The 20737-nt window shown below is 46.9% G+C and overlaps 1 protein-coding gene across 6 annotated transcripts in view; it reads right to left on the bottom strand.

Moving 5' to 3' along the window:
• Positions 1-7349: 7349 nt before the first annotated feature.
• Positions 7350-20737, bottom strand: part of RALY (RALY heterogeneous nuclear ribonucleoprotein) — a 77166-nt gene continuing 63778 nt past the window's right edge. For 5 of the 6 annotated variants that reach the window (XM_032462141.1, XM_032462138.1, XM_032462139.1 and 2 more), the window contains 8 exons: positions 15037-15301; positions 13806-13878; positions 13564-13611; positions 11406-11572; positions 10560-10673; positions 10147-10349; positions 8868-8916; positions 7350-7708 (listed from right to left, as the gene is read on the bottom strand). In XM_032462141.1, the coding sequence (XP_032318032.1) occupies positions 8872-8916; positions 10147-10349; positions 10560-10673; positions 11406-11572; positions 13564-13611; positions 13806-13878; positions 15037-15292 (906 nt within the window). In that variant the 5' untranslated portion in view covers positions 15293-15301 and the 3' untranslated portion in view covers positions 7350-7708; positions 8868-8871. The remainder of the gene's footprint in view (positions 7709-8867; positions 8917-10146; positions 10350-10559; positions 10674-11405; positions 11573-13563; positions 13612-13805; positions 13879-15036; positions 15302-20737) is intronic. The other variant, XM_032462142.1, reaches the window with a different exon arrangement.

Raw genomic sequence — 20737 nt, 5'->3', positions numbered from 1 at the left:
TGTTTCTGCGTGAATAAAGCAAGGATCAGTGCCTCCTGTGTAATTAGCGCTTTTGTGCATATATATGTGTGTTTTGTTCATTTCTTTAGTGGGACCCCCTTAGGGGAAGACATGGGACTTTACAGTTTGGTGACAGGTTGGCACATAGTTTTGTTGGCAATTTAATACCAGTTCTTACCTTCACCCAAAACAGAGTCTCTGGACTGATCCTGGCCCTTTAAGATAGTGCAGTTGAACTTCTGTCTGGTTAAAACTAGGTTGACTATAGCTAACCCATTCAAAACAATGGGTTGCCCTAGGTCACAGTACCATCAGTCTCCTGTCTCTGCTACCTCACACCAACCACAACTCAGCTGGAAGGAATCTTTTATAGTGACAAAGCAAAGGCAGTTGAGTTTCTGATCAAGAGCTGTGTTCTGGTTACAAGGAGGGAACCAGACTACCATTTCCAAAGCATCTTAGAAAAGAATGTTGAAGAGTGTTTCTGATTATGCAAGGGGTGGGGGTGGGAGGGGAGGTCCCATGGTAAATGAGTTTGAGACTAGATAAACATGTTCCATGACTGCCTAAGGAAAAGTGTTTTGTGTGCTGATGGGCATTTTTCTTTAGCATATAACATGCAGTTCTACCTTCAGTCTTTAGAGAACCCTATACCTGTCCCCAACCCCACTTCAGAAAATCTTAAGCTTTTCCTAGGTATCCTAGCTCATCCCACACTTGAGGTCCCTCTCCGTGCATGTAAAATACCATTTCCCCTCAGGTCACCATAAGTGCTAACAGTTTGCTTATTCACTGATGTATCCCCATGCCTAGAGCAAGCAGTGCCTAGCTTGTAGGTTAAGTTGTAGGTAGTTTTCCAATATTTGAATTTCTTTAAGAGGAACATAGAATATGCAGACCTGTAGTCCCTTCTCCCTCCAAAACACTTTGCAGGGTAACTGTTTAGAAAAAATGCTAGGCTGGACAGCCTGGAAGAAGTACTGCTGTGGTGTATGAGGCCCCAGATATGACCTGGCCTCCCGCTCCCTCGGCAATGCTAAGGTTTCCCATGTGAACAGGACATTATTTTTTACAATGTGTTTTTAGAAGTTGGGCTTTATGGCATGTGGTAGTCTTTTTTTTTAATTGAGAAGATGAATTTATAATTAAAAACTAATTCCCATAATCCTATCACCATAGAACCTTTTAGTACCAAGAACATTTTTCCAAGCTAGTACAGTCTTCGTAAGTTTTTAAAACTGCCTGAGTCTATTCGTGTTATGCCATGGTTTATTAAGTTAGTACCCTAATGGTGGGTTTTGCTAATTCTTGATAATGCTATGAGTATAGGCTTTGAACAGTCTGGAGCGGTAGTCCTCTACCATTGATTATATCCCACATTCTCATCTATAAAATGAGAAAATGCCTATCTCAAAAAAGTGTGCTTAACCCAGGTCTGCCTTATTCCCTTAGGCTGAATTTCCCTGGTCCGAGGGGAGGAGACTTAATGGCTGATAGTATTTCTAAGCATCTATCTCTTTTCCCAAAGGGTGGCCCTGCCAAGTGTACAAATCCTGAGGACTGTAGGTATTCCTCCTATTTTTATGGTAATAGTGGGTTTACTGACCTTGTTAAAGAAAGACTGACCTGCTTCAAGACAGGATGGTTGCCTCAGTGATCCTGATAAACCCTACCACCATTGGCCATAGAAGCACCAGACTCTCCCAAGGATTTGCAAGAGGCCTAGTCCCTGGAGCTTTGTCACATTAATGGTGGTGAGGACTAAACACCTGCTGAGTGCCTGCCATTACTCTTGTCCTTTCAAACCTTCCCTGGTAACAAGCCTTTCTAATCACTGCCCTTTGATTTAAGCTTGGCTTCTGTTTTAACACAGCTAGTCTTCATACTGGACACCACCATTTGAAGGAACGTCTCTATAAAGTTTTATTCATCAGCTGCAGATTTTCATGAGCTTTTAAATGAGCCAGGAACCAAATTAAAGCCAAAATATTACACGGGAAGTTGGCCAAACCTAATCATATCACGCTGGGCAACAGCATCACTATCATAAACTATTTTGGCCTCTGAGAATTATGACTGCTGCAGTCACAGATAGACCAGTGCACTGTGACATGCTTCTCATGTGGCCCAGGCTCTGCGCTATTTTTAAGTAATCATTTACATAATAAGCGGCTAGTATTGCCAAAGTCCCTAATTTGTGCCAGGCCCTGTTCTAGATGCCTATATATTCATTTAATCAGCACAGCAACCCTTTGAGGTAGGTATACTATTGCTTCCATTTTACAGATGAAATGAAGACTCAGACCAAGGGGTCACGTAGTTGTTAAATGAGGAATCAGGATGTGGCCCCAGGCGTTTGGGCTCCAGAGCCTGTCCTCCAGAAGCTTACAGTTTAGTAAAAATGACAGATGAGTAAAATCAGTTGTAAATATATAATCTGTAAAAGCTGTGATAAAAGTAACACAGGAGTGGCCAGTGCTAACCCAGGCCAGCCAAGTGTCTGGGAAAGTGACTTCTGAGCTGAACTATAAAAGATAAATGAGGGTTAGCTAGTAGAAGGTAAAGAACATTCCTCATGTTGTAAAGACAGAAAAACAGTTCTCATCACAATTGGTTACATGTGGCTTGAGAACAGAGGGCAGACTTGGGGAGGGGAGGTGTTAAGCTAGAGAGAAAGGAAGGTGTCAGATCCTCAAGGGCTTATATGCCATGCTAAGGGGTCTGGAATTTACCCACTGGGCAGTGGATAACTGATGGTGGTAAAGAGGAAAGACTGATGGGAAGTAAGTGGCAAGAAGACTAGTTAGGACATTATTGCAAAAATTTAAGTAATTGATAAAAAGGGCTTAACCTACCAAGGCAGTGGGGTGAAAAACAGGTTAGGGCCAAGACATACCTGGGAGAAGTGGAAGATGTTGACCTGAGCAACAGGGTGGACTGTGATGCCATTTTCCAAGATGCAGGATTCATAAGGAAAAAGATCGGGTGGGGTGGGTGGGTGAGGGACAGGGCTCAGCTGAGGCCTTCATGGACATTCAGGTGCAGCTGTCAGATAGCTGTATATCCTCTGGGGAGGATTGAGTTAGAGGTGGAGATTATAGAAGTATGAATGTGGAGTCTGAAGCCATGGGTTTGGTCAGGCAGGAAGCTATACAGAAAATTAAAGAGGATAAAAAGGTGCTGGCATAAGAGGAAGAGTCAGCAAAGGAAACTGCAGAGGAGGAGGAGAGACTGTTGTCACAAGAATCGGGAGGAGTCTGAGACTCGTTTATGACCCACATGTAGGGAGGGATTGCCCAGGTTTGCATCCTGCTTCCACCTCTTCCAAGTGACATGATTTTGGGCAAATTATTCAGCCCAGAGACTCAGTTTCCCAATCGGTAACGGGATGAGTATCTCCAACTCCAGGGGACTGATGTGAGGGTTAAAAAAAGAAAATGCAATCTGTTAACAGAGCACCCAGGAAATGCCTATATATAGGCATGATGTGAGATAGATAGATAGATAGATAGATAGATAGATAGATAGATAGATAGATAGATAGGTAGATAGGTAGATGGATAAATTCTATCCCACTTTCTGTAGTCAAATGCTACAGGGGTAGAGTATATAAGAATACAAAGGTAAATGCTAGGTTGGATTGTTTGCATTTGCACCATAATTATGTAGTTGACCAAGTCACACTTTCCTTTTTTAAAAAATCCCTATGGGCAAGGATGATGATACAGTCTCTCACCTTAGGCAGCTCCCTGTGTGGTCAGGGAGCTGGACACTGGGATGTGCAGGGTACAGAGACAATGAAGGTGGGGTTTGAGGAATAAGAGGGGTTATTGTTAGAAGGGACTGGGGGGTGGGGAGATGGGGTCGAGGTCAGAAAGTGGAAATGGGTAACCCTGTTAAGTTTTCTGTTCTGTATACCTAGAAGAGCCAAACCCATGTACTTGTCCAAACAGGACCAGGCTGCTGCACTTTTGTGGAAAGACACCCCTGATCATCTGGGCTCCCACAGGAGATACACTGGGGGTGCATGGAAGGGTATGTGTGTACCAAGAGTCCACTGACCAGTCAGAGGATAGAGGTATCTATTCATTCACACAAGCAGGAGGACCAGCTTGCCTTGCCCCATGGGCCTAGTGACTGGACTGACACTGCTCTTGACTGCAATAACTCATAGACATTGGAACACTAAGAGAAAAAAAAAGCCTCCTTGCTATTACCTTCCTTTGTCTTGCTTTTATAATATTCTTTTGGCTCTTTGTAAGCTGCCTGAAATATGCTTCAAACAAGGCGAGTATAAAAGTAAGTATTAAAAAAATAGGAAATTATGGTCTGTTATTTTTAAGAGAAAATCACCTGAATCTGAATTAGGCAGTAAGTGCTCTCATTTATTTAAGTATTGTCTTAATAAGAATGTACTCTTTTCTGCTTTTTCAGATGAGGAAGATGAGGCTCAGAGACGTTAAATGATTTGCCTAAGGTCACACAACAAATAGTCTGGACAGAAACTCAATTCAACACAAAGTTTATACTCCTAACCCAGCCCCAAGGTAGAGCAAGCTACTTAACCCCTCTGAGTCTCAGTCTGTGTTCTGGTTATCAATTGACATACAGGAAATCATTCCAAAACTTAGTGGCTTAAAGCAGCAACAATCATTTGATTATTCTCACTCATGGTGCTGAGCTTTGACTGAGATCAGCTAGGCAGTTCTTTCTTACTTCTCAGACAGTGGTGGGCTAGAGTCATCTCGAAGGCTTCCTCACTCATGTCTGATAGTTGATACTGGCTGTCAGCTGGAACATGTACACATGGCCTCTCCGTGTGGCCTGGGCTTCTTCACAGCATGGTGGCTGGCTCCCAGCCCAGAAAAAAAAAAAAAACCCAGTTATAACCAAACCCTTATATAACACATAAGAGTTTTTAAAAAGGAAAGTGTGACTTGGTCACCTAAATAATTGTGGAGCAAATGCAAACAATCCAAACCCAGGACACCTGGCTGAGAATCTTTTGCCTTGCTCTACCTCATGTATTTTTGTGGTCTTATCAGATGGCCCACTGTACAGTAATATATGTCCTTATGGGACAATATATGTCCTGGCCAGGGTTAGCTAATACCCAACACTCACATACCTGTATTTCAATTCTTTGCCCATAAAAAACATTACCAAACTACCATGTTACTATTTCCTCATAGTCTAAAAACTGCTTCTACTAGATGCTTTAAACTGGCAAGGGAAATGAGGCCTGCGATAAAATTAAAAACAAATTATGGCCATAAAGAGCAATCTAGGCTTAGCCATATGACTTCCTTTGGCCAATGGAATCATACAAGCATGACACAAGCATACCCTGTCTTGCCTGCTGGATGCTAGGAATATCTTGGCCCAGTTGCCCCCATTGCCCAACAACTTGATAAGTGGGTGGTTACCTAGAACCAACCAGTTTCCAGCCAATCTGCCAGCTCACTTCAGCCATATGAGAGCCCAGCTGAGATAAACAGAAGAACCACCCAACTGAGCACGGCCCTAACTGCCAAGCCACAGAATCAGAAGCTAAAAAATGTTCATTAAAGGCACTAAATTTCAGAGTAGTTTGTTATACCAACAGTTAATAACTGAAATAAGGCCCATTTACTATCCCTGATCCAGGCCAACCTCACACAGATGAGGAAACCGAGACCTGGCAAAGAAACAGAACTGTCAGGGTCATAAATCTTATTGGCAGCAGTACAGCGGGGAAGCCTTAACTAGCTCACAATCCAGGAAACCCACTGGCTGTCATATTCCTTCAAGATGGCTGCTAGGATCATAATTGATGCTTCCGATCTTGATCGCACCTAGACAATATTAGTCCTTTAGGCAGAATCTGTTATCACATTTCTTCAGGACCTCCTTTTGGTTTTCAGAGGTTGGACAGAAAAATGAAAATTGTTGAGCAATGGAATGGGAGATGAGAAGTCTTTCCTGGCCCCGGACACGGAGGACAGGCATGTATAATGCAGGGTATTGTGGATGTGATCCTCCCAAAGCAAGGACCCAAATGTGAGTTTTCTCAGTTCAAGGGCTTTTCTGGGATGCCAGGATGGGGATTCCATTCTCACTCTGTCCAGGATATGTCCTGGTGCCAGGATGTTTAGGCAGGGCTTGTAGGTAGAGCAGATGCTTCCAACCCTCAAAGAGTCTTCACTGCTCTTCTCATGGCCCTCTATGCCTGGCCTATTAAGGAACCCCATGGCCCCTGCTCTTCTACGTGGCCCCTAAGCTCTGAAAAGTGAGTGTCTCAGTCAAGCACAAGGTCTACAAGGTAGACCTTGTAGAGTCTAGAAGTGTTATTACAATACAGTGGGCACACAGCACTAAGCTCTGGGGACAAAGAAACACAGTGCCAGCCCTCAACATGATATTTACCAGACTCCAAAACCCCTTCTTTGGACTTTGCTCAAGTTCCAGTCCAGGACAGCAGTTCCATACCTTGTACAGATGGGAACATGGAGACCTGCCCAGCTTTGCAAGTGGGTTGGCTAGAGCTGGGCTCAATCTTCCGGGCAGCAAAGACAGACTGTGGGTTCAGGGACTGAAGGGCTCTTTATGGGCATGAGATACTCCCTGTGGACCTAGCCCCTTCCTCTGGACACCCTCTTCATCTCTCCAGATTGAAGTCTTGACCAGTTCCAAGGGGCTATTTTTCCCTCCAGGTTTGGATCTCTCAGACTGATCCAGAAACCTGAGACATGAGAACTCAATGCCCAGGTTTTAAAATAGTAAATTATAAGTCACTTTACCTCATTCTCCCTACTAACACCTAAATCTTTCCCCAGCATCTACTCTAAGAGTTCAGCCAGACACTGAGCAGGATAACAGCTGGTTTACCTGTGATGCTATGGCAACCTCTTACTAGAGTCAGAAGACCCCTCAGCCTCTACCCTCTCTCCCCTTGCTGCCCAAGATCCCTGTGAAAAAAAGTGTCCTAAACCAGGACAGAGAAGGGTTTAGGCAAGTGATGGGTTCCAGAACCATTTTGGAGTTGGGAAAGACCAGACTTAGTGAGAAACTGAGGCCCGGACCTACCACTGCCTGACCAAGTGTATCAAAATCGTTTGGCTCTTCAACCACAAAGGTGCTCTCATAGGCACTGGCACATCTGACCCTCCCCAACAACCCTACTCACCATTTTTATCTCCATTTTAGCCATGGAAACTAAGGACCAGATGGATTAGTTCTGGGCACCCTAGACAGTGGTTCCTGACAGGAAGGAGTGAAGGAGGAACAAGAGGGTATAGCAGATCTGTTTTCTGGTTAGGCAGGAGGTTCAGGGTACCTTCGTGAGAAGACACAAACCATCCCATCTCAGAGCAAGTTGGGATCCAATCTCTTTATTGTCAGGGTCCCCTCCCTGTGACCCCACCCCCCCCCAAACCTATAGAAAAACCCCAAGCTGGGAGTGTCCTGGGGAGGAGAGGCAGATTTGTGGGGAAACTCCGTACTCTGCCCTCTCGCCTGGGCAGTGCCAACAGGGAGGGTGCGTGAGGAGGGGATGCCAATAACTCCACCTGCAGAGAATGTGGCACTGGTTGAGATGTGTCAGGGAGAAGGTGCCTGCTGCCAGCTCTCCTCTGGGACCTGCTGGGGATGGCACCCGGGGGAGGGGGTGCCCAGCTTGAGGTCTGGTACAGTGCACACCCTTCTGCCAGTGGCCATTGTTCCTGTCAGGCTGAGAAAGAGAGAGACAAGAGACTAAGGTTGAGAGGAAGAGCCCCTTGTGCTCTCAATAACACAGGTGGGGGGGTGGGACAGTTCAGTGGTAGAGTGCATGTTTACCACACACAAGATCCCAGGTTCAATCCCCAGCACCTCCAATTACATTAATTAATTAATTAAAACCTAATCTCCTCCAAGGTAAAACTTCGCCTCCCAGGTAAAACTAAACCACAAAGCTCCAAGAAGAAAGGCTTCAAAAACTTAAATCTATGGTGGAGCATCTCCTACATGAATGTGTCATGTGTAAGGACATCTATGTTGTTAGGCTTTCCTCCACCTTAGCCTGTCTTGCATTGAACACGGCCCCCAGAAGAACAGGGCAGAGTGCTGGCAGAGCTGGTGGGGCCTGGCTGCCCTGAACAATGGGGCAGAGCAAGGTGGTAAATACCAACCAGAGAGCAGGCTTTGAGGCCACACACCAGTAGGTTCAAATCTAAGCTCCACCAATTACCACCATGGGATCTTATAAAATATGTATCTCCCTACCCACCTCAGTGCCTCAGTTTCTGCATCTGCTACCCTGGCACAATCACAGCCCTTGTGGGACTTGGGCACACAGGACATTTCCTCCTTTAAGGATCACATCCCAGCCCCTAAGCCTGACACAAGCATCACCCTCTGATGATGAGCAGCTCCCTCCTCCCTATTCAGAGCTGGGACTGCAGCCACAGAAGGCTCCTGGCTGTTCCCCATACATAGATCTCTGTGCCTCTGCTAAGGGTCCTTCAGATGCTTCTCCCTCAATCTTGAACAGGTTCAGCTACATGCCCCCCGCTCCCACCACATGCCTCTTTGACCCTCTGGCTCTCTAGCCCCTGTCATCCCAAGCACACTGGGTGGCAATGGTTTGTCTTCCTCCACTAGACTCAGAGCTGCTTCTCATAGTGAAGACAGGTAATGTGGCTTGGAGCATGCTGAGTGAGCTCCTGCTGGGTGGACCCAGCTAGCCCATCCATGGCTCCTGCAATCCACCAAACCCCTAGCATAAAGGGGTGCAGCAGAATGGCTGGGGATGATGGGCCCTTCATTCTGGGAACAGTGTTACCCTGCTAGGTCTACTTCATGGCATGCCCTCCACTTCACTTCACCCCTCCCCACCAGGACCCCCATACCTGCTTACTGCAAGGCCCCATCCTCCGCATCTGTGTCCTGGCTGTGCTCCTGATAGGGAGGAGGCAACAAAGGACCACACATCACTCAGTGCAAGCTCTGGCCTGCCTGGTGGCCCAGAGCACACCTAGACCACTCTCAGAAAGGGGGAGGGACAGCCAAAGAGAATAACTATGGGACCAGTCTAACTAAACAAGGCTGGCTTGGGATCCCAACAGGGCCCCTCAGGAGAAAGAACCAGTAAAGGAAGTTCTAGCTGTGGCAGAGGACACGCTTCTGCATAGAAAGACCTCCTCAGACTGGAGGAGGTTGAAAGTCTAGTAGACTGATGAGTTCCCCATCTTAGGAGCATCTAAGCCTTTATTAGGGCCTTTATGGAGAGTACTAAAAGAATAAGATGGATTATCAGGCTAGGTTCAAAGAAGAGACAAGCTGGGCATGAGGAGGACCTCTTAACTGTTACGGCCATGAGCCCATCTGTCCTCACACCAGAACCCAGCCATGTGGAGGAAGGTCACAGATCTGCTAAAGAAATCCAAGCTCCAATCCTGGCTCAACTCTTATTAGCTTACAAGGCCCTGAGCAAGCTACTCAACTCCTCTGGTCTCAGTTTCCTCATGGGGTAAAATGCGACAAGAGTAATCCTTCGCACAGTACAGGGCTACTGTTAAGGTTAAATGAAGTTAAAAAGTGTAAACTACAGGGTTTGGTGCTCAGTGAGTGTTAGGTAAATGAGCAGTAGGCACACAAGAGATATCTTAAAAGACTCAGAAGCAGGTCTCCCTTCCCACTTAATATAAGCTCCTTGCCTCAATCTGAAGAATTCCAGTAACAGACAGGGAGCTCAGTCCCTCATCCTTCATGAGACAGCCTGTTTTGTGCTCAGGCAACAATGGCTTGTAGAAAATCCTCAGGTGAAGTGGATACCCACCCTCCCTGTGGCTTCCCCGAGGCAATACCACTCCTGCTCCCTGGAACTCTGAAGACCATGTGTGCTTCCTTGAGCCTGTGACTCTCCCTTCTCTAACCATGTAGAAAACAGAGTCTAAAAGGGCCCTGGGCTCAAGAAGGGTCTGCCCCTGTCCTCTGACTGGCAGCTGAAATAGCTAACTATTCCTATTCCATTCCCCCCTCTTCCTCACAGGACTAGAACCCCTGGGAAGGAAGAAAGAGGGAGCTCACCGGGGTGCCAACCACCTCAGAGGTTCCCCCTTTCTCAGCAGACCTCTTGCAACCAAGAGTGCGAAATCCAGGCCCAGCCCTTCCCAGCCATGCCCTCACCAGCTCTTCCTCGCTGTGTGTTAGCAGCCCCTCCTCATCACCGTCGTCTCGAGCCTGTGCTTCTCCCTGGGGTGTGCCTGCTTCAGAAGCTGTGTCCTCCTGGGGGGCCGGTGGCCGGCTGCTGCCACCACCACTGCTGCTGCCGCTGCCGCCACCGCTGCCACTGCCGCCGCCGCTGCCACTGTCACCCTTCTTTTTGCCATCTTCAGGGAGAAGGGGTGGGAAAGAGGGGAATAAAACTCAGCCTGGGGCAGATAACCAGGGTAGCACCTTAGTGGAAGCTAGGCCTCAGCATAGTGGGTCCAGGTGGGATTGGAGGCCACAGCCCCTCTCTGCCCCATGCACTGTCCCCTCCCCACATTCTGTCCTGTGCCCCTGGTCACTGAGCTGGGCAAGGACCCTTGGAAGCTGACCTGGATTAGCCTTCTGCTCCTCGGCAATCTGCTCCAAGCGACCCAGCAGGGCATCAATGTTGGACTTGATCTGTGTCAGCTCTGTCTTGATGGTCTGCAGCTCACTGCTCTTTACTGGGAGTGGAGGGAGCACACGGCTGTCACCTGAGGGCTGGAGCTCGACACTAACATGAGACCCTAGCCCCATTCTGTCAGTTAGGAAGGCAGACCAGTGGCAGAAACTGTCCTCTTCCATGGTTCTTCTTCTGGCCAGGGAAAAGGCCAGAGCTGCCTATAGCCTCCCCCTGAGACTTTCTAGAGGCCATTCGTACAGTGCCCAGCCTATCCTTCTGAACCTGGATCTTTTCCCACCAACCTCCCAATTCTGAAAGGAACTGGGGATGGGTAAGAATGGACACATGTGGTGTGAACCTATGTGAGCACCTGAGCAAGCATGTGTCTGGTTGTATTACATGGTGGTATCTGTCATCCAAGATGTGTAAATGCAGGTGTTTTACAATCAGATTTCCTGAGTGCCTGTCTGACCACAGTATGTGCATACCAGAATCAATGTGGAGCAGCAGGGCTGTGTGGACCTGTCCTTGTCCCTACTAAAGGAAAGATGACACCATCTTCTCACTGGACTCCATGTCACAGCACTGGATTCTGTGCCTAATCCAAGCCCCTCCTCCTCCAATGTCAGTCTTCCTCTTAGAAATGCATGACAATACTCACTTGGTTGTGTTAGAGCTGCAGAACTGTGGAAGATTTGTTCTTTATCTATTTTCCAATGTAAGAAAATGTGATTCTATTATTTTGCTAATTAAAAAAGTAAGAATTATCTAGGAAGAAGATATAGTCACTCACACTTGATCTTGGCTGAGCCAGTGGTGATGGCTGAGGAGCGGGCAAAGAGCTTGACAGGTATGGTGGTTTTGACACGCCGGACCAAGGGGACTGTGACGCGGGGTCGCTTCACAGGGACCGCCCTGGGCACTGGCACTGGCGACAGGCGTCCCCGATAGTCGAAGAGCCTGTGAGAGCAAATGGGCCAGAGGCTGCAGAATGGCCTGTGGCCACCAGGGGGCACTCTGACCCTAGACCAACACATGTATGGCTGGTGAAGGGCTGGGCAGTCTGCACTACATCCCTATACCTGCTCCCAGCAAGTCCTAGGGGTGAAGAGGAAGGGCTTTCCGGACTTTAATGGTTGCTGGAATCCTTACTACATCCATCTTTCCTACCAGCCACACTGGGTAAGGGCAGGAGAGGTGACAGGTGGTAACGGTCACAGCCTCATTCAACAAAGGAGCAAACTGAGAACAGCCCCAGAATGGAGGTCACCCTGACACCCACTCTATGACCTGCTCAGTCAACTGTCACCACAAGCTCTGGTCAGAGTTTGCAAATCTCCCTAAAGCAGTACAAATCCCCAGCTGGAAACAGAGAGGTGTGGGAGTGGGAGCCAATCCCTAAGCCTGCCTGAGCCTCAGTTTTTCCATCTGCCTGGCGAGGATGGCTACCCCAAATTCTGTGGCCCTCCCCTGCAACCCCCAAGGCTGCTATGAGAGTAGAACATGAGAGAACTCAGTTAAAAACACAAAAGTCAGACGGTGGGATAGGTGAAAGGCCAGGGTACCGAGACCCTCAACTCGGGGGCCTATGACCTCAACGGCATGAGGCTGGAATCCAAGCCCCTTTCCTCTTTCTGGATCCCCATCCTTACTTCACTTCAGAGATGGAGGGCAGGAGGCCCAGTGGAGTATCAAGGTTGAGCAGCCCGATCAGACCCTCTGTCCAAGACAGTATGCTGCCCCCAAAAGCCATCACCCAGCCCTTTACAGGAGGGCTTCTTTTCCTGATCAGGCAGATGCTCAGTAGGCTGAGTAGGGATCTCTCCCACCACTGCTGCTGCTACCACCTTTCTGCAGGAAACAGCAGCCTCAGGGGTATATTATGATGAGAGCCAGGAAACCTGGCATCACTAGGTAGTTCAGTGTCCCATGTCTTGGTATTCCTTTGTTCAGGGAGCCCCTGCCCTGGAATGGTGATGGCTGGAGATGGAGAGTCTCTGGGAATGGACCCAGTCCCAGACCCTGCATTTCTGCCCCTAAGGGGAGGGGGCGGCTCTGGCCTTGGTCAGAATCACTGAACCACAGAATCCCAGAGCTGGAAGAGCCCCGAGGGATCACTTGGTACAAGCCCATTTCACAGACTGGGAGGGGATCTGCCCAAAGTCATGCAATCACTTCAGTGGCAGAGCTGAGATTAGCACCCAGGTCTTCTGATTCCCAGGCTAGGGCACTTTTCACTACACTGCGCTGACTCCTGAAACTACTCACAGGTGAGAAAACTGAGGCTCAGAGAGGTTCTGTTCTTCCTGGACAGACTGGGGCAGACTGAAAGGGAGGGAGGGAGAAACAGGGAAGGGGACAAGTATGGGCCAGCCCCTATCATAATTTCCACTCAAGATTATGTGGCTGGTGCCACAGAGTGGTGCCCACAGCCTCGAGGCTGCGGTCTGGGTAGGCTTGGGGATGGGCCAGGGACTAATTCAGACCCCCAAAGGACTGTTGGCATTTTGGCTATAAATACAGAAGGCTCAGACTGAGGTTCTTTCAGCTGACAGGGCACCTCAGGTTGGTAAGGAAACTGAATAGCAGAAATGTGAGGGCTCAGAACCCCCTGTACCTGACCCTGCACCTATTTTGTATTCCAACTTGCTACATTTATGTGTCCCCTGGCTGTCCAGTCCATCAAGTCCCATGCCAGGCTTAGGAGGATAAAGGGTGGTCAGAGAGTTGGGAGGCAATGTGGGGTGGGGGGAGCTCTGGCCTGGGCACCTATAGAACTGGACTCTAGTCCCAGCTCTGCCACCAACTTGTGGAGCAGCCTTTGGCAAAAGCCTGTCCACACCTCTGGGCTTTGGTTCCCATGTGGAGGACTGAGTGGGCTGCACCAGCAATCTCTCAGGACCCTTCCAGCTTGGCTGTTTCATGCCTGGGCACGCCCCTCCCCTGCTCACCTGTCGTAGAAGTCGTCGCGGTAGTAATCATAGTCAAAGCTGTAGCCACTGGGGAAACAAAGGGGAGAGGGCCAGGGCTTAGGGACAGCCGCTCAGCCCACTCTCCACAGGCCCTCATCTCCAAATGCCTCCCCAAACTCTAGGCTTGTCATACCGTCACCACCAGTGTTCACTCCCCCTGTGGAAAGAGGGACCAATCCCACCCAGAGACAGAGACCGACAAACAAGACAGAGTGCCCCACCTGTATATGGCAGATGCTGCTCTCTTTAGTCCCTTGGGTCTGTTGGGCTTGGGCTCTCCAGCCATGTTGATGTCTATATGGAGGGAGGAGGTGAAGTCAGATGCTGACAGGACAGTGGGCCACCCATACACATGTCCCCTCATGCACATGTGCAGCAATTTATATGTTTACATGATACACACACGGACTTTACTAACATGAACAACAGAGGTCTTAACAAATTAGACTCATACCCACACATCACATGGATATGCCTGTTTACATATTCATATGCATCCAGATGCATGCACGCGTGCTCAAACTATCACTCACACACAGGCACTATGTACATCACACATATATGCATTCTCAAGTACACTCATGTAAACACATACATCAGACACACACCCTCACACGTGTGTTCACATATCCAGGTAATAAGATCACACGCTCTCAACCACACTCAGACTTAGCTCCAATATCATATACATAACTGCCCAAATGCAAATGAGCCAATGCACATTTACACAAACATTCTACCAAAGATCTTTATGCCTAGAGCAGTGCTTAGCAAATGACAGAATCTCAAAAAATATTTGGTAAATGAATACATGCTTATCTGCTTACACACTTAAGTATATTCCGATACACATGTAATTCTCCATAGTAAGATATGTGTCCACATAACATTCTCCACACATTGTTACATCCACATACCACATATTCAGGAGTACATATCCCTCTCAAACATACATAAATACACAGAAGCATGTGAATATATACAAGCACTACACACGCCCCAAAGTAGACCACCACACAGCCACATCGCAAGTATGTAATACCAAGACCAAGGGCACCTGCTTCACCTTATGCTACCAGTCCCTTCTCCTGGCTCTCAGAAAGGGTTCTAACATAAGTCATGCAGCTGAATGTAAGAGGCTGGGCTGGGCCACCCTGTTCCCTTTCTCTGGAGAATCTGCATTTTAACTGGAACCCTAAGACCTGTCAATAAAGGCACTGTGAAAGCTGGGAAGAAGTGTTTTTAAGAAACTTCCAAGAAAATTCTCCCCTATAGGCACTAATTTTGTAACTACTTAATTCATAACTTAATATAATTAATAACTAAATTATAACATCTCCGACAGGGGTATGGGGCTAGGGGACAGAAAAGAGGATAAGAGAAGAGCGAAAGAGTCCAGGTCAGCACCTGCCCAGGAGAATACCAGGAGCAGGACCATGGAGAGACACTCACCCAGGGTCTGCCCGGCCAGCACCCGCCCATTCTCTCCCAGCACAGCTGCCCGGGCATGGCGCTCGTTTGCATACTGGACAAAGGCATAGCCCTTGTGCACAGAACAGCCGGCCACACGGCCATACTTGGAGAAGATGGTCTCCACATCTGACTTCTTCACCACAGCTGTGTTGAGGTTTCCAATGAAGACCCGAGAGTTGATGGACTTGGGGTCATTCTTGTTGGTTACATTGCTTGTCTGGATCTTCAAAGACATGGTGACCACCTGAAGAGAGAGAGCCACTGTGAAGCTGGGACCCTGGGCTGGGCTCAAGGGCTGCCCATGGCCTATAATCAGGCCAAACTGGACTGCTCTGTGCCTTCCTACACACACACACACACACACACACACACACACACACACACACACACACACACACACACACACACACACACACACCCCTACAGCATCCAGCCTCGCCATTTTTGTTCATCTCACTGGCTGCTGACTTCATACCAGGTGCTTTACACATGTTCTATCTGACACCTCTCTATCTGAGTACATATGATACTGACATGATAAGCAGAACCAGGACATTTTACAAGGGAGGAAATGCACAGAGGTCACAATGCCAGTAAATGACAGGGCTGGGTTTTGAACCCTGGTGTTTGACTCAAATCTTTCTCTTTTAACTGAGGTTACATTGGTTTATAACATTACATCAGTTTCACGTTGACTTCAATTCCTCCACTTCTTTAATGCTCATCTCAAATGTTAACCCATGTAGGATCTATATTTGAAGATCTTCCATAGCTTTTCTACTGTTCCTTAAATGTAGAACCATGACCAAGAGGTCACATGGTAATTATAAGTAATATTTGCTCCAGAACAGTATCATATTATGAAAGTTGCTCAGTCTGACCCAGACATGAACCATGGCTGTTTTTACTGGTATTTTGAAAAAGGTGAGCTAGATAAACCTCACTGAGCCCTTACTGTGAGCTAAAGGTAGTACACAATACTGAATAATTTCAAGACACCATGATTATTATTATCATCATTCATATTTTACTATAAACAGGCTTCAACAAGTTCACTGACTTGTCAGGAACAGGCATTCAAACCCAGGTTAATGGTCCCTAAAGCCCATTTTTTTTTCCGACTTTATCACTCTCCCTCCCAGAGCTAAATCCAATTTAAATACAGTTGACCCTGAACAACTGAGTTTCAAATGCATGAATCGACTTATATGTGAATATTTTTCAACAGTAAACACTACAGTAACACATGGTTTCTGTGGCTGGTTGAAGCTGCAGGTGTGGAAGAACAGTGGATACAGAGGGAGGATGACTGTAACTTAGTTACACATGGATTAACTCCTGCATTGTTCAAGGGTTAACTGTACTACAGTAAGTCAGCATATTTACCTGAGAATAGTTTTAATAATTTTTTTAGAGTTATCCATTTTATACTTACTCAAATTCTGTCCCCTTTGTTTAGAGATACTGCACCTAATCTTCGCTCAGGCAATTTTTTTTTTTTTTTTTACCCCAAAGAGCTGTACAAATCTCTCCTACTTCCCTCCCTGGACAAGTTACATCTGGGCACAGGCTTCAGAGAGAAAGGGGAAAGGAGACTCAATTTTAGTAGGAAAGGCCTAAAGTTAAGCCTTAGAATTTATACTTCCTGGCCCAGTCTTCCGCTCACTAGCAGAAGGTGCTAAAGAACCAAGCAGTATGTATAAAAACTCTCATCAGCCTAGGTTAATCATAAATGTCTGCCTATTTACCTAATATTCTTGGGCAAGGGGGACTTCTTTTCTGTGAATTAGAGAAGAACTGAGTATAAGCTGGGAAATCTGCGTCTTTTGTCCCACTAGGGTAAGAGACCCCTTTCTCATCTAACTTACCAGCTTAGAAGCTGGCACATTCTGACCAGCAGAAGGCACTATTTGCAAGGAGACCTTGGGCTGGACCTGTGAAAGACCCTGGGGTAGAACCTGCTCCTAGGGTGGGCTTGCAATATATACTGGGGTCAAGTACGCATCATCAAAGATAATAAAGGTTGATGTTTTACTATAGGAGATGGAGGTCCTGTATGAGGAGTAAATACGGTGGGAGAGTCGAAGGATGGCCAAGCAAACACAGTGAAGAGAAAACAAGGAAAGAATTTTAAAAATGGAAAAAAGTTATGTAAAAAAGATACTGCAGAGGCAGCATAGATTTTGCCACCTGAATTTCTATGATAAACGATGGAGCGTAAGAATGAGGGAAGGTTCTCTTACCAGCTGGAAATTTTTAAAGGATTTCCCCAATGAAAAAGGTGAAATTCTGTGATTTGTTTTTCAAGTGAATGAAAATGGTTCATTCTCCAAGGAATTAATATATAAAAATTGTTTGGGAATGTCTATTGCATAAATATGGCATCATTACAAGAAATAAAAAATGTCAAAACTGATATCCAAATAATTATAAAATATTATTTTTCTGCTTCCCCTCCCCCACCCCACACATACAAAAAGGATAATAAAGTTTGAGGGCTGAGAGGGCAATGCTACTGATAAAGGGCTGGTGCCAGCTTTGGAACTGGCCTGGAAGGACAGATTCTTTTTTCCCAGTTTGCCTTTGGATCCAAGCATCAACATCTATAAACAGTGAGGGGCACAAAAGAGATTACCCATGAAAACACCTAACACACAGGAAATGCTCAATGTATGTGGGTTCTCAGTCCTCACAGTTCTCTGACAGTCCCTCTCCTACCTGGATGACAAGCTGACTATTGCTGGGCTCCTTCATGCCTCTGCCAGGAGCCTCTAATACCACTGAACAGAAAGCACTGCTGAGCACCTGTGTTTGGTGCTATAGTGGTATCAGCATTCACTCCGTGGTTGGTGAGCAAAGTCCTTTGGGTTTGGCCCTACCCAGTCTCTTCTCTCATCACCTGTGGTTTGGGACAATGTATATAAGAGGACTTTGCAAACTGTGAACCTCTTTATAGATCTGGTAATTACTCTGACTAGTTGAACTTCTCTGTTTTACTAACAATGCCATTTGTGGGCCCATTCTAGATAAGGGGCAAAGTCAGACTGGAGAATATTATGAACAATGCCAAGGAGAGGCAGTCAGAAGCCATGTCACACAGGGTTAGTTTTTCAATCTCTAGAGAAGAGACTTGGGAAGTGTATGTATGTGGCCGCTCTGCAAAGCCAAGGCGCATACTCTGGGCACTCAAGTCCTGTATTCCCCAACTAAACAGCCCCCAATTTGCTTTCAAGGCCTGCACTCCTCAGAGGGTAGGCTGTGCTGCTGCTGTGCATACTCTTGTGGTGATAGGTATCTCTGGAGGTAAAGAAATGCTTGAGTATCCACACACACATGTCCACGAAGCTTCTAAAATCGAAGAATGAAGTTGGGGGTGGGAAATGAAAAGAAAGCTCTCCCAGTACTGCTAGGTTCAGGTACAGAATCCCAAATTCAGATATGGTCTTCCAGGTTGTTACGAATTAACAATTTGTTGGCCTCACTTATAAGTTATAGCCTTCGAATATTTGAACATATTATACTCTTGTTCTGCCCTGCAAATGTTAGAGGCAAGCTTGACAAAGCCTGGAGCACAGTAAATGCTCAATAAATACTGGGGAGGAAGCAGTGAGGATAATATCCCACAAGTGAGGACAGTTAGCTGTGGCCCTTAAGCAGGCGTGGGGAGAAGCGGGGATGGGGGTTCCTAGGGGGCTGAGGTCCCAAGCACCTCCTCCTAAAAACCCCAGTCCACATACCAACCATCCCCAACTCAATCCTTCCCACACAATTCTTTCTCAGCTCTTCGAGGCTTCCCACTAGCTTAGAATGGGACCCCTAGAAAATACTGACATCCTATTCAACAGAAACTGCTAGACTTGATAAGCTATTTTCCCCCTGGGCCGAGCTCTGCCTCACAGATTGGCTGTGTAATAGAAAGCAAGGTGTCTGCAGCCCCTAGAGGCCCCATGTTTAGCAATGAGCTTAGGAGAGGTGGGTAGAGGGATTGTTCTTGGTGGTGGTGGGAGAGGAGAAGGGAGAAGGTAAGAAACTGACCTGTTCCCAGACACCGCTGCAATGTCAGATTAGCAGGGACCTTAGTGAGCATGGAGCTTATACGCTCTTACTCTGAGGAACAGAGGAGAATAGACTTGGCCAGGATGCCAATGAGTAGCAGGGCCAAGAACCCCATGGGTCCTCTGACTCTAAGTCTAGGGTTCTTATATTCCATATTTCCTTTTAGGTTGTTGAGAGACAAGCCCCCAGGACAGCAAGGAGCTCAGAGGAGGCAGTCTAGATCCGCTATCCTTGGGAAAACTGGGGACTGGCTCCCAAATAAGTATCGTCACTTTTACCTGCTGGAGAAACAATCGCTGCATAAAAGCTGTACCCTTAAGCTAATTAAAATCCACCAGGGACATAGCCTTTAAAAAGCAATTTACAGCTCAATGGGATGGGCTTGCTCTCTAGGCTGATAAGAACAGAAGAAATTTTTACAAAAATAAATAGTTCTTCCCAGTTGAAACATTTCAGATGGAAGCTATGTTTTGAAGACAAGAACCAAGCCTGAACATGTGGTAAAGTGACAGGGCTTTTTGTAAAGGCAGAAAAGCCCAAAAGGTACCTGCACCCCTGAACTTTGGGTAAATGAGCCACTCAGAGGAGCATTACAGTAAGAATACCCTCTTAACTACTGAGTGCCAACAACGTGTCAAGAGACTTTACACACCTCATCTTATTTAACTCTCACAACAGCCCTATGCAGAGGTAATTCAGATAGGGAAAGGAAGCTCAGAGAGACAAAGTAATTGGTAAATAGAGCAAAACCAGAACTGGAACCCAGATCTGTTTGACTCCAAAACCCTATGGATAGAGATGCCTTGGGTACTGATTCCCATGATGAGAATGTCGCCCTGAGCCAGTCACACCCTCTCCTTGGTCCTTGCCCTTTTCCCTTTTCTACTACAATGCCTCACAGGACTTAAATGAAGAAAGCCAGTTTATATCCTTGATCCTGACATTGTTAGTCCCATTTTATAGATGAAAAAGCTGAAGATCAGCAAAGATAACATGTCTTACTTAAGGTCACCCAGCTAGTAAAGGGAGTAGCTGGGGACTTGAATCCAGGCTTCCTCTACATGCCACCGTCTCAACCGTCCTAAGCCTCTGATTCTGCCTCATCAACCCTCATGCCCTCCCAATCCTGCCTATCAGGATCTAGTCTTCAGCCTGACCTCTGAGGCACACCATCACCAGAACACTCATTTCCCCAACTCTGTAAATCCTCCCTAGCACTGGGATCTCTTCTTAAAATACTCATTTCAAAAAAGGAGCTGCTGTTCTTGGTCCTGATACCACTCCCCCCTCCCCAGTGCTATTTAGAGCCTCTGTCTGGGCCGGTCCTGCTAGATACCTCTGGCCTTATTCCCCAACAAGGGGATGAGTGGTCATTTCAGCCTGTGGCCAGACCTCTGCCCTTAGATAACCCTGAAGACATTTGGGTGATTTTGAAGGAAAATAGCTATTAGTGATGGGGAGGCTATTTCTGGAGAAAGCCAAGCAATTATACTGATCAGTGCCCAGGGTCTCCTTGGTCCAGAGGCTCCTGGTTACCAGGCAGCCAGGGATGACAGAACATCCATTAATCTCATTAAACTCGCCAGGCCCCAACTCATTAGTATTGCCCAAATGATCATTATTG

This window comes from Camelus ferus, chromosome 19, assembly GCF_009834535.1.
Source record: "Camelus ferus isolate YT-003-E chromosome 19, BCGSAC_Cfer_1.0, whole genome shotgun sequence".
NCBI lineage: Eukaryota > Metazoa > Chordata > Mammalia > Artiodactyla > Camelidae > Camelus > Camelus ferus.
This window is presented reverse-complemented; position numbering and strand designations above follow the sequence as displayed.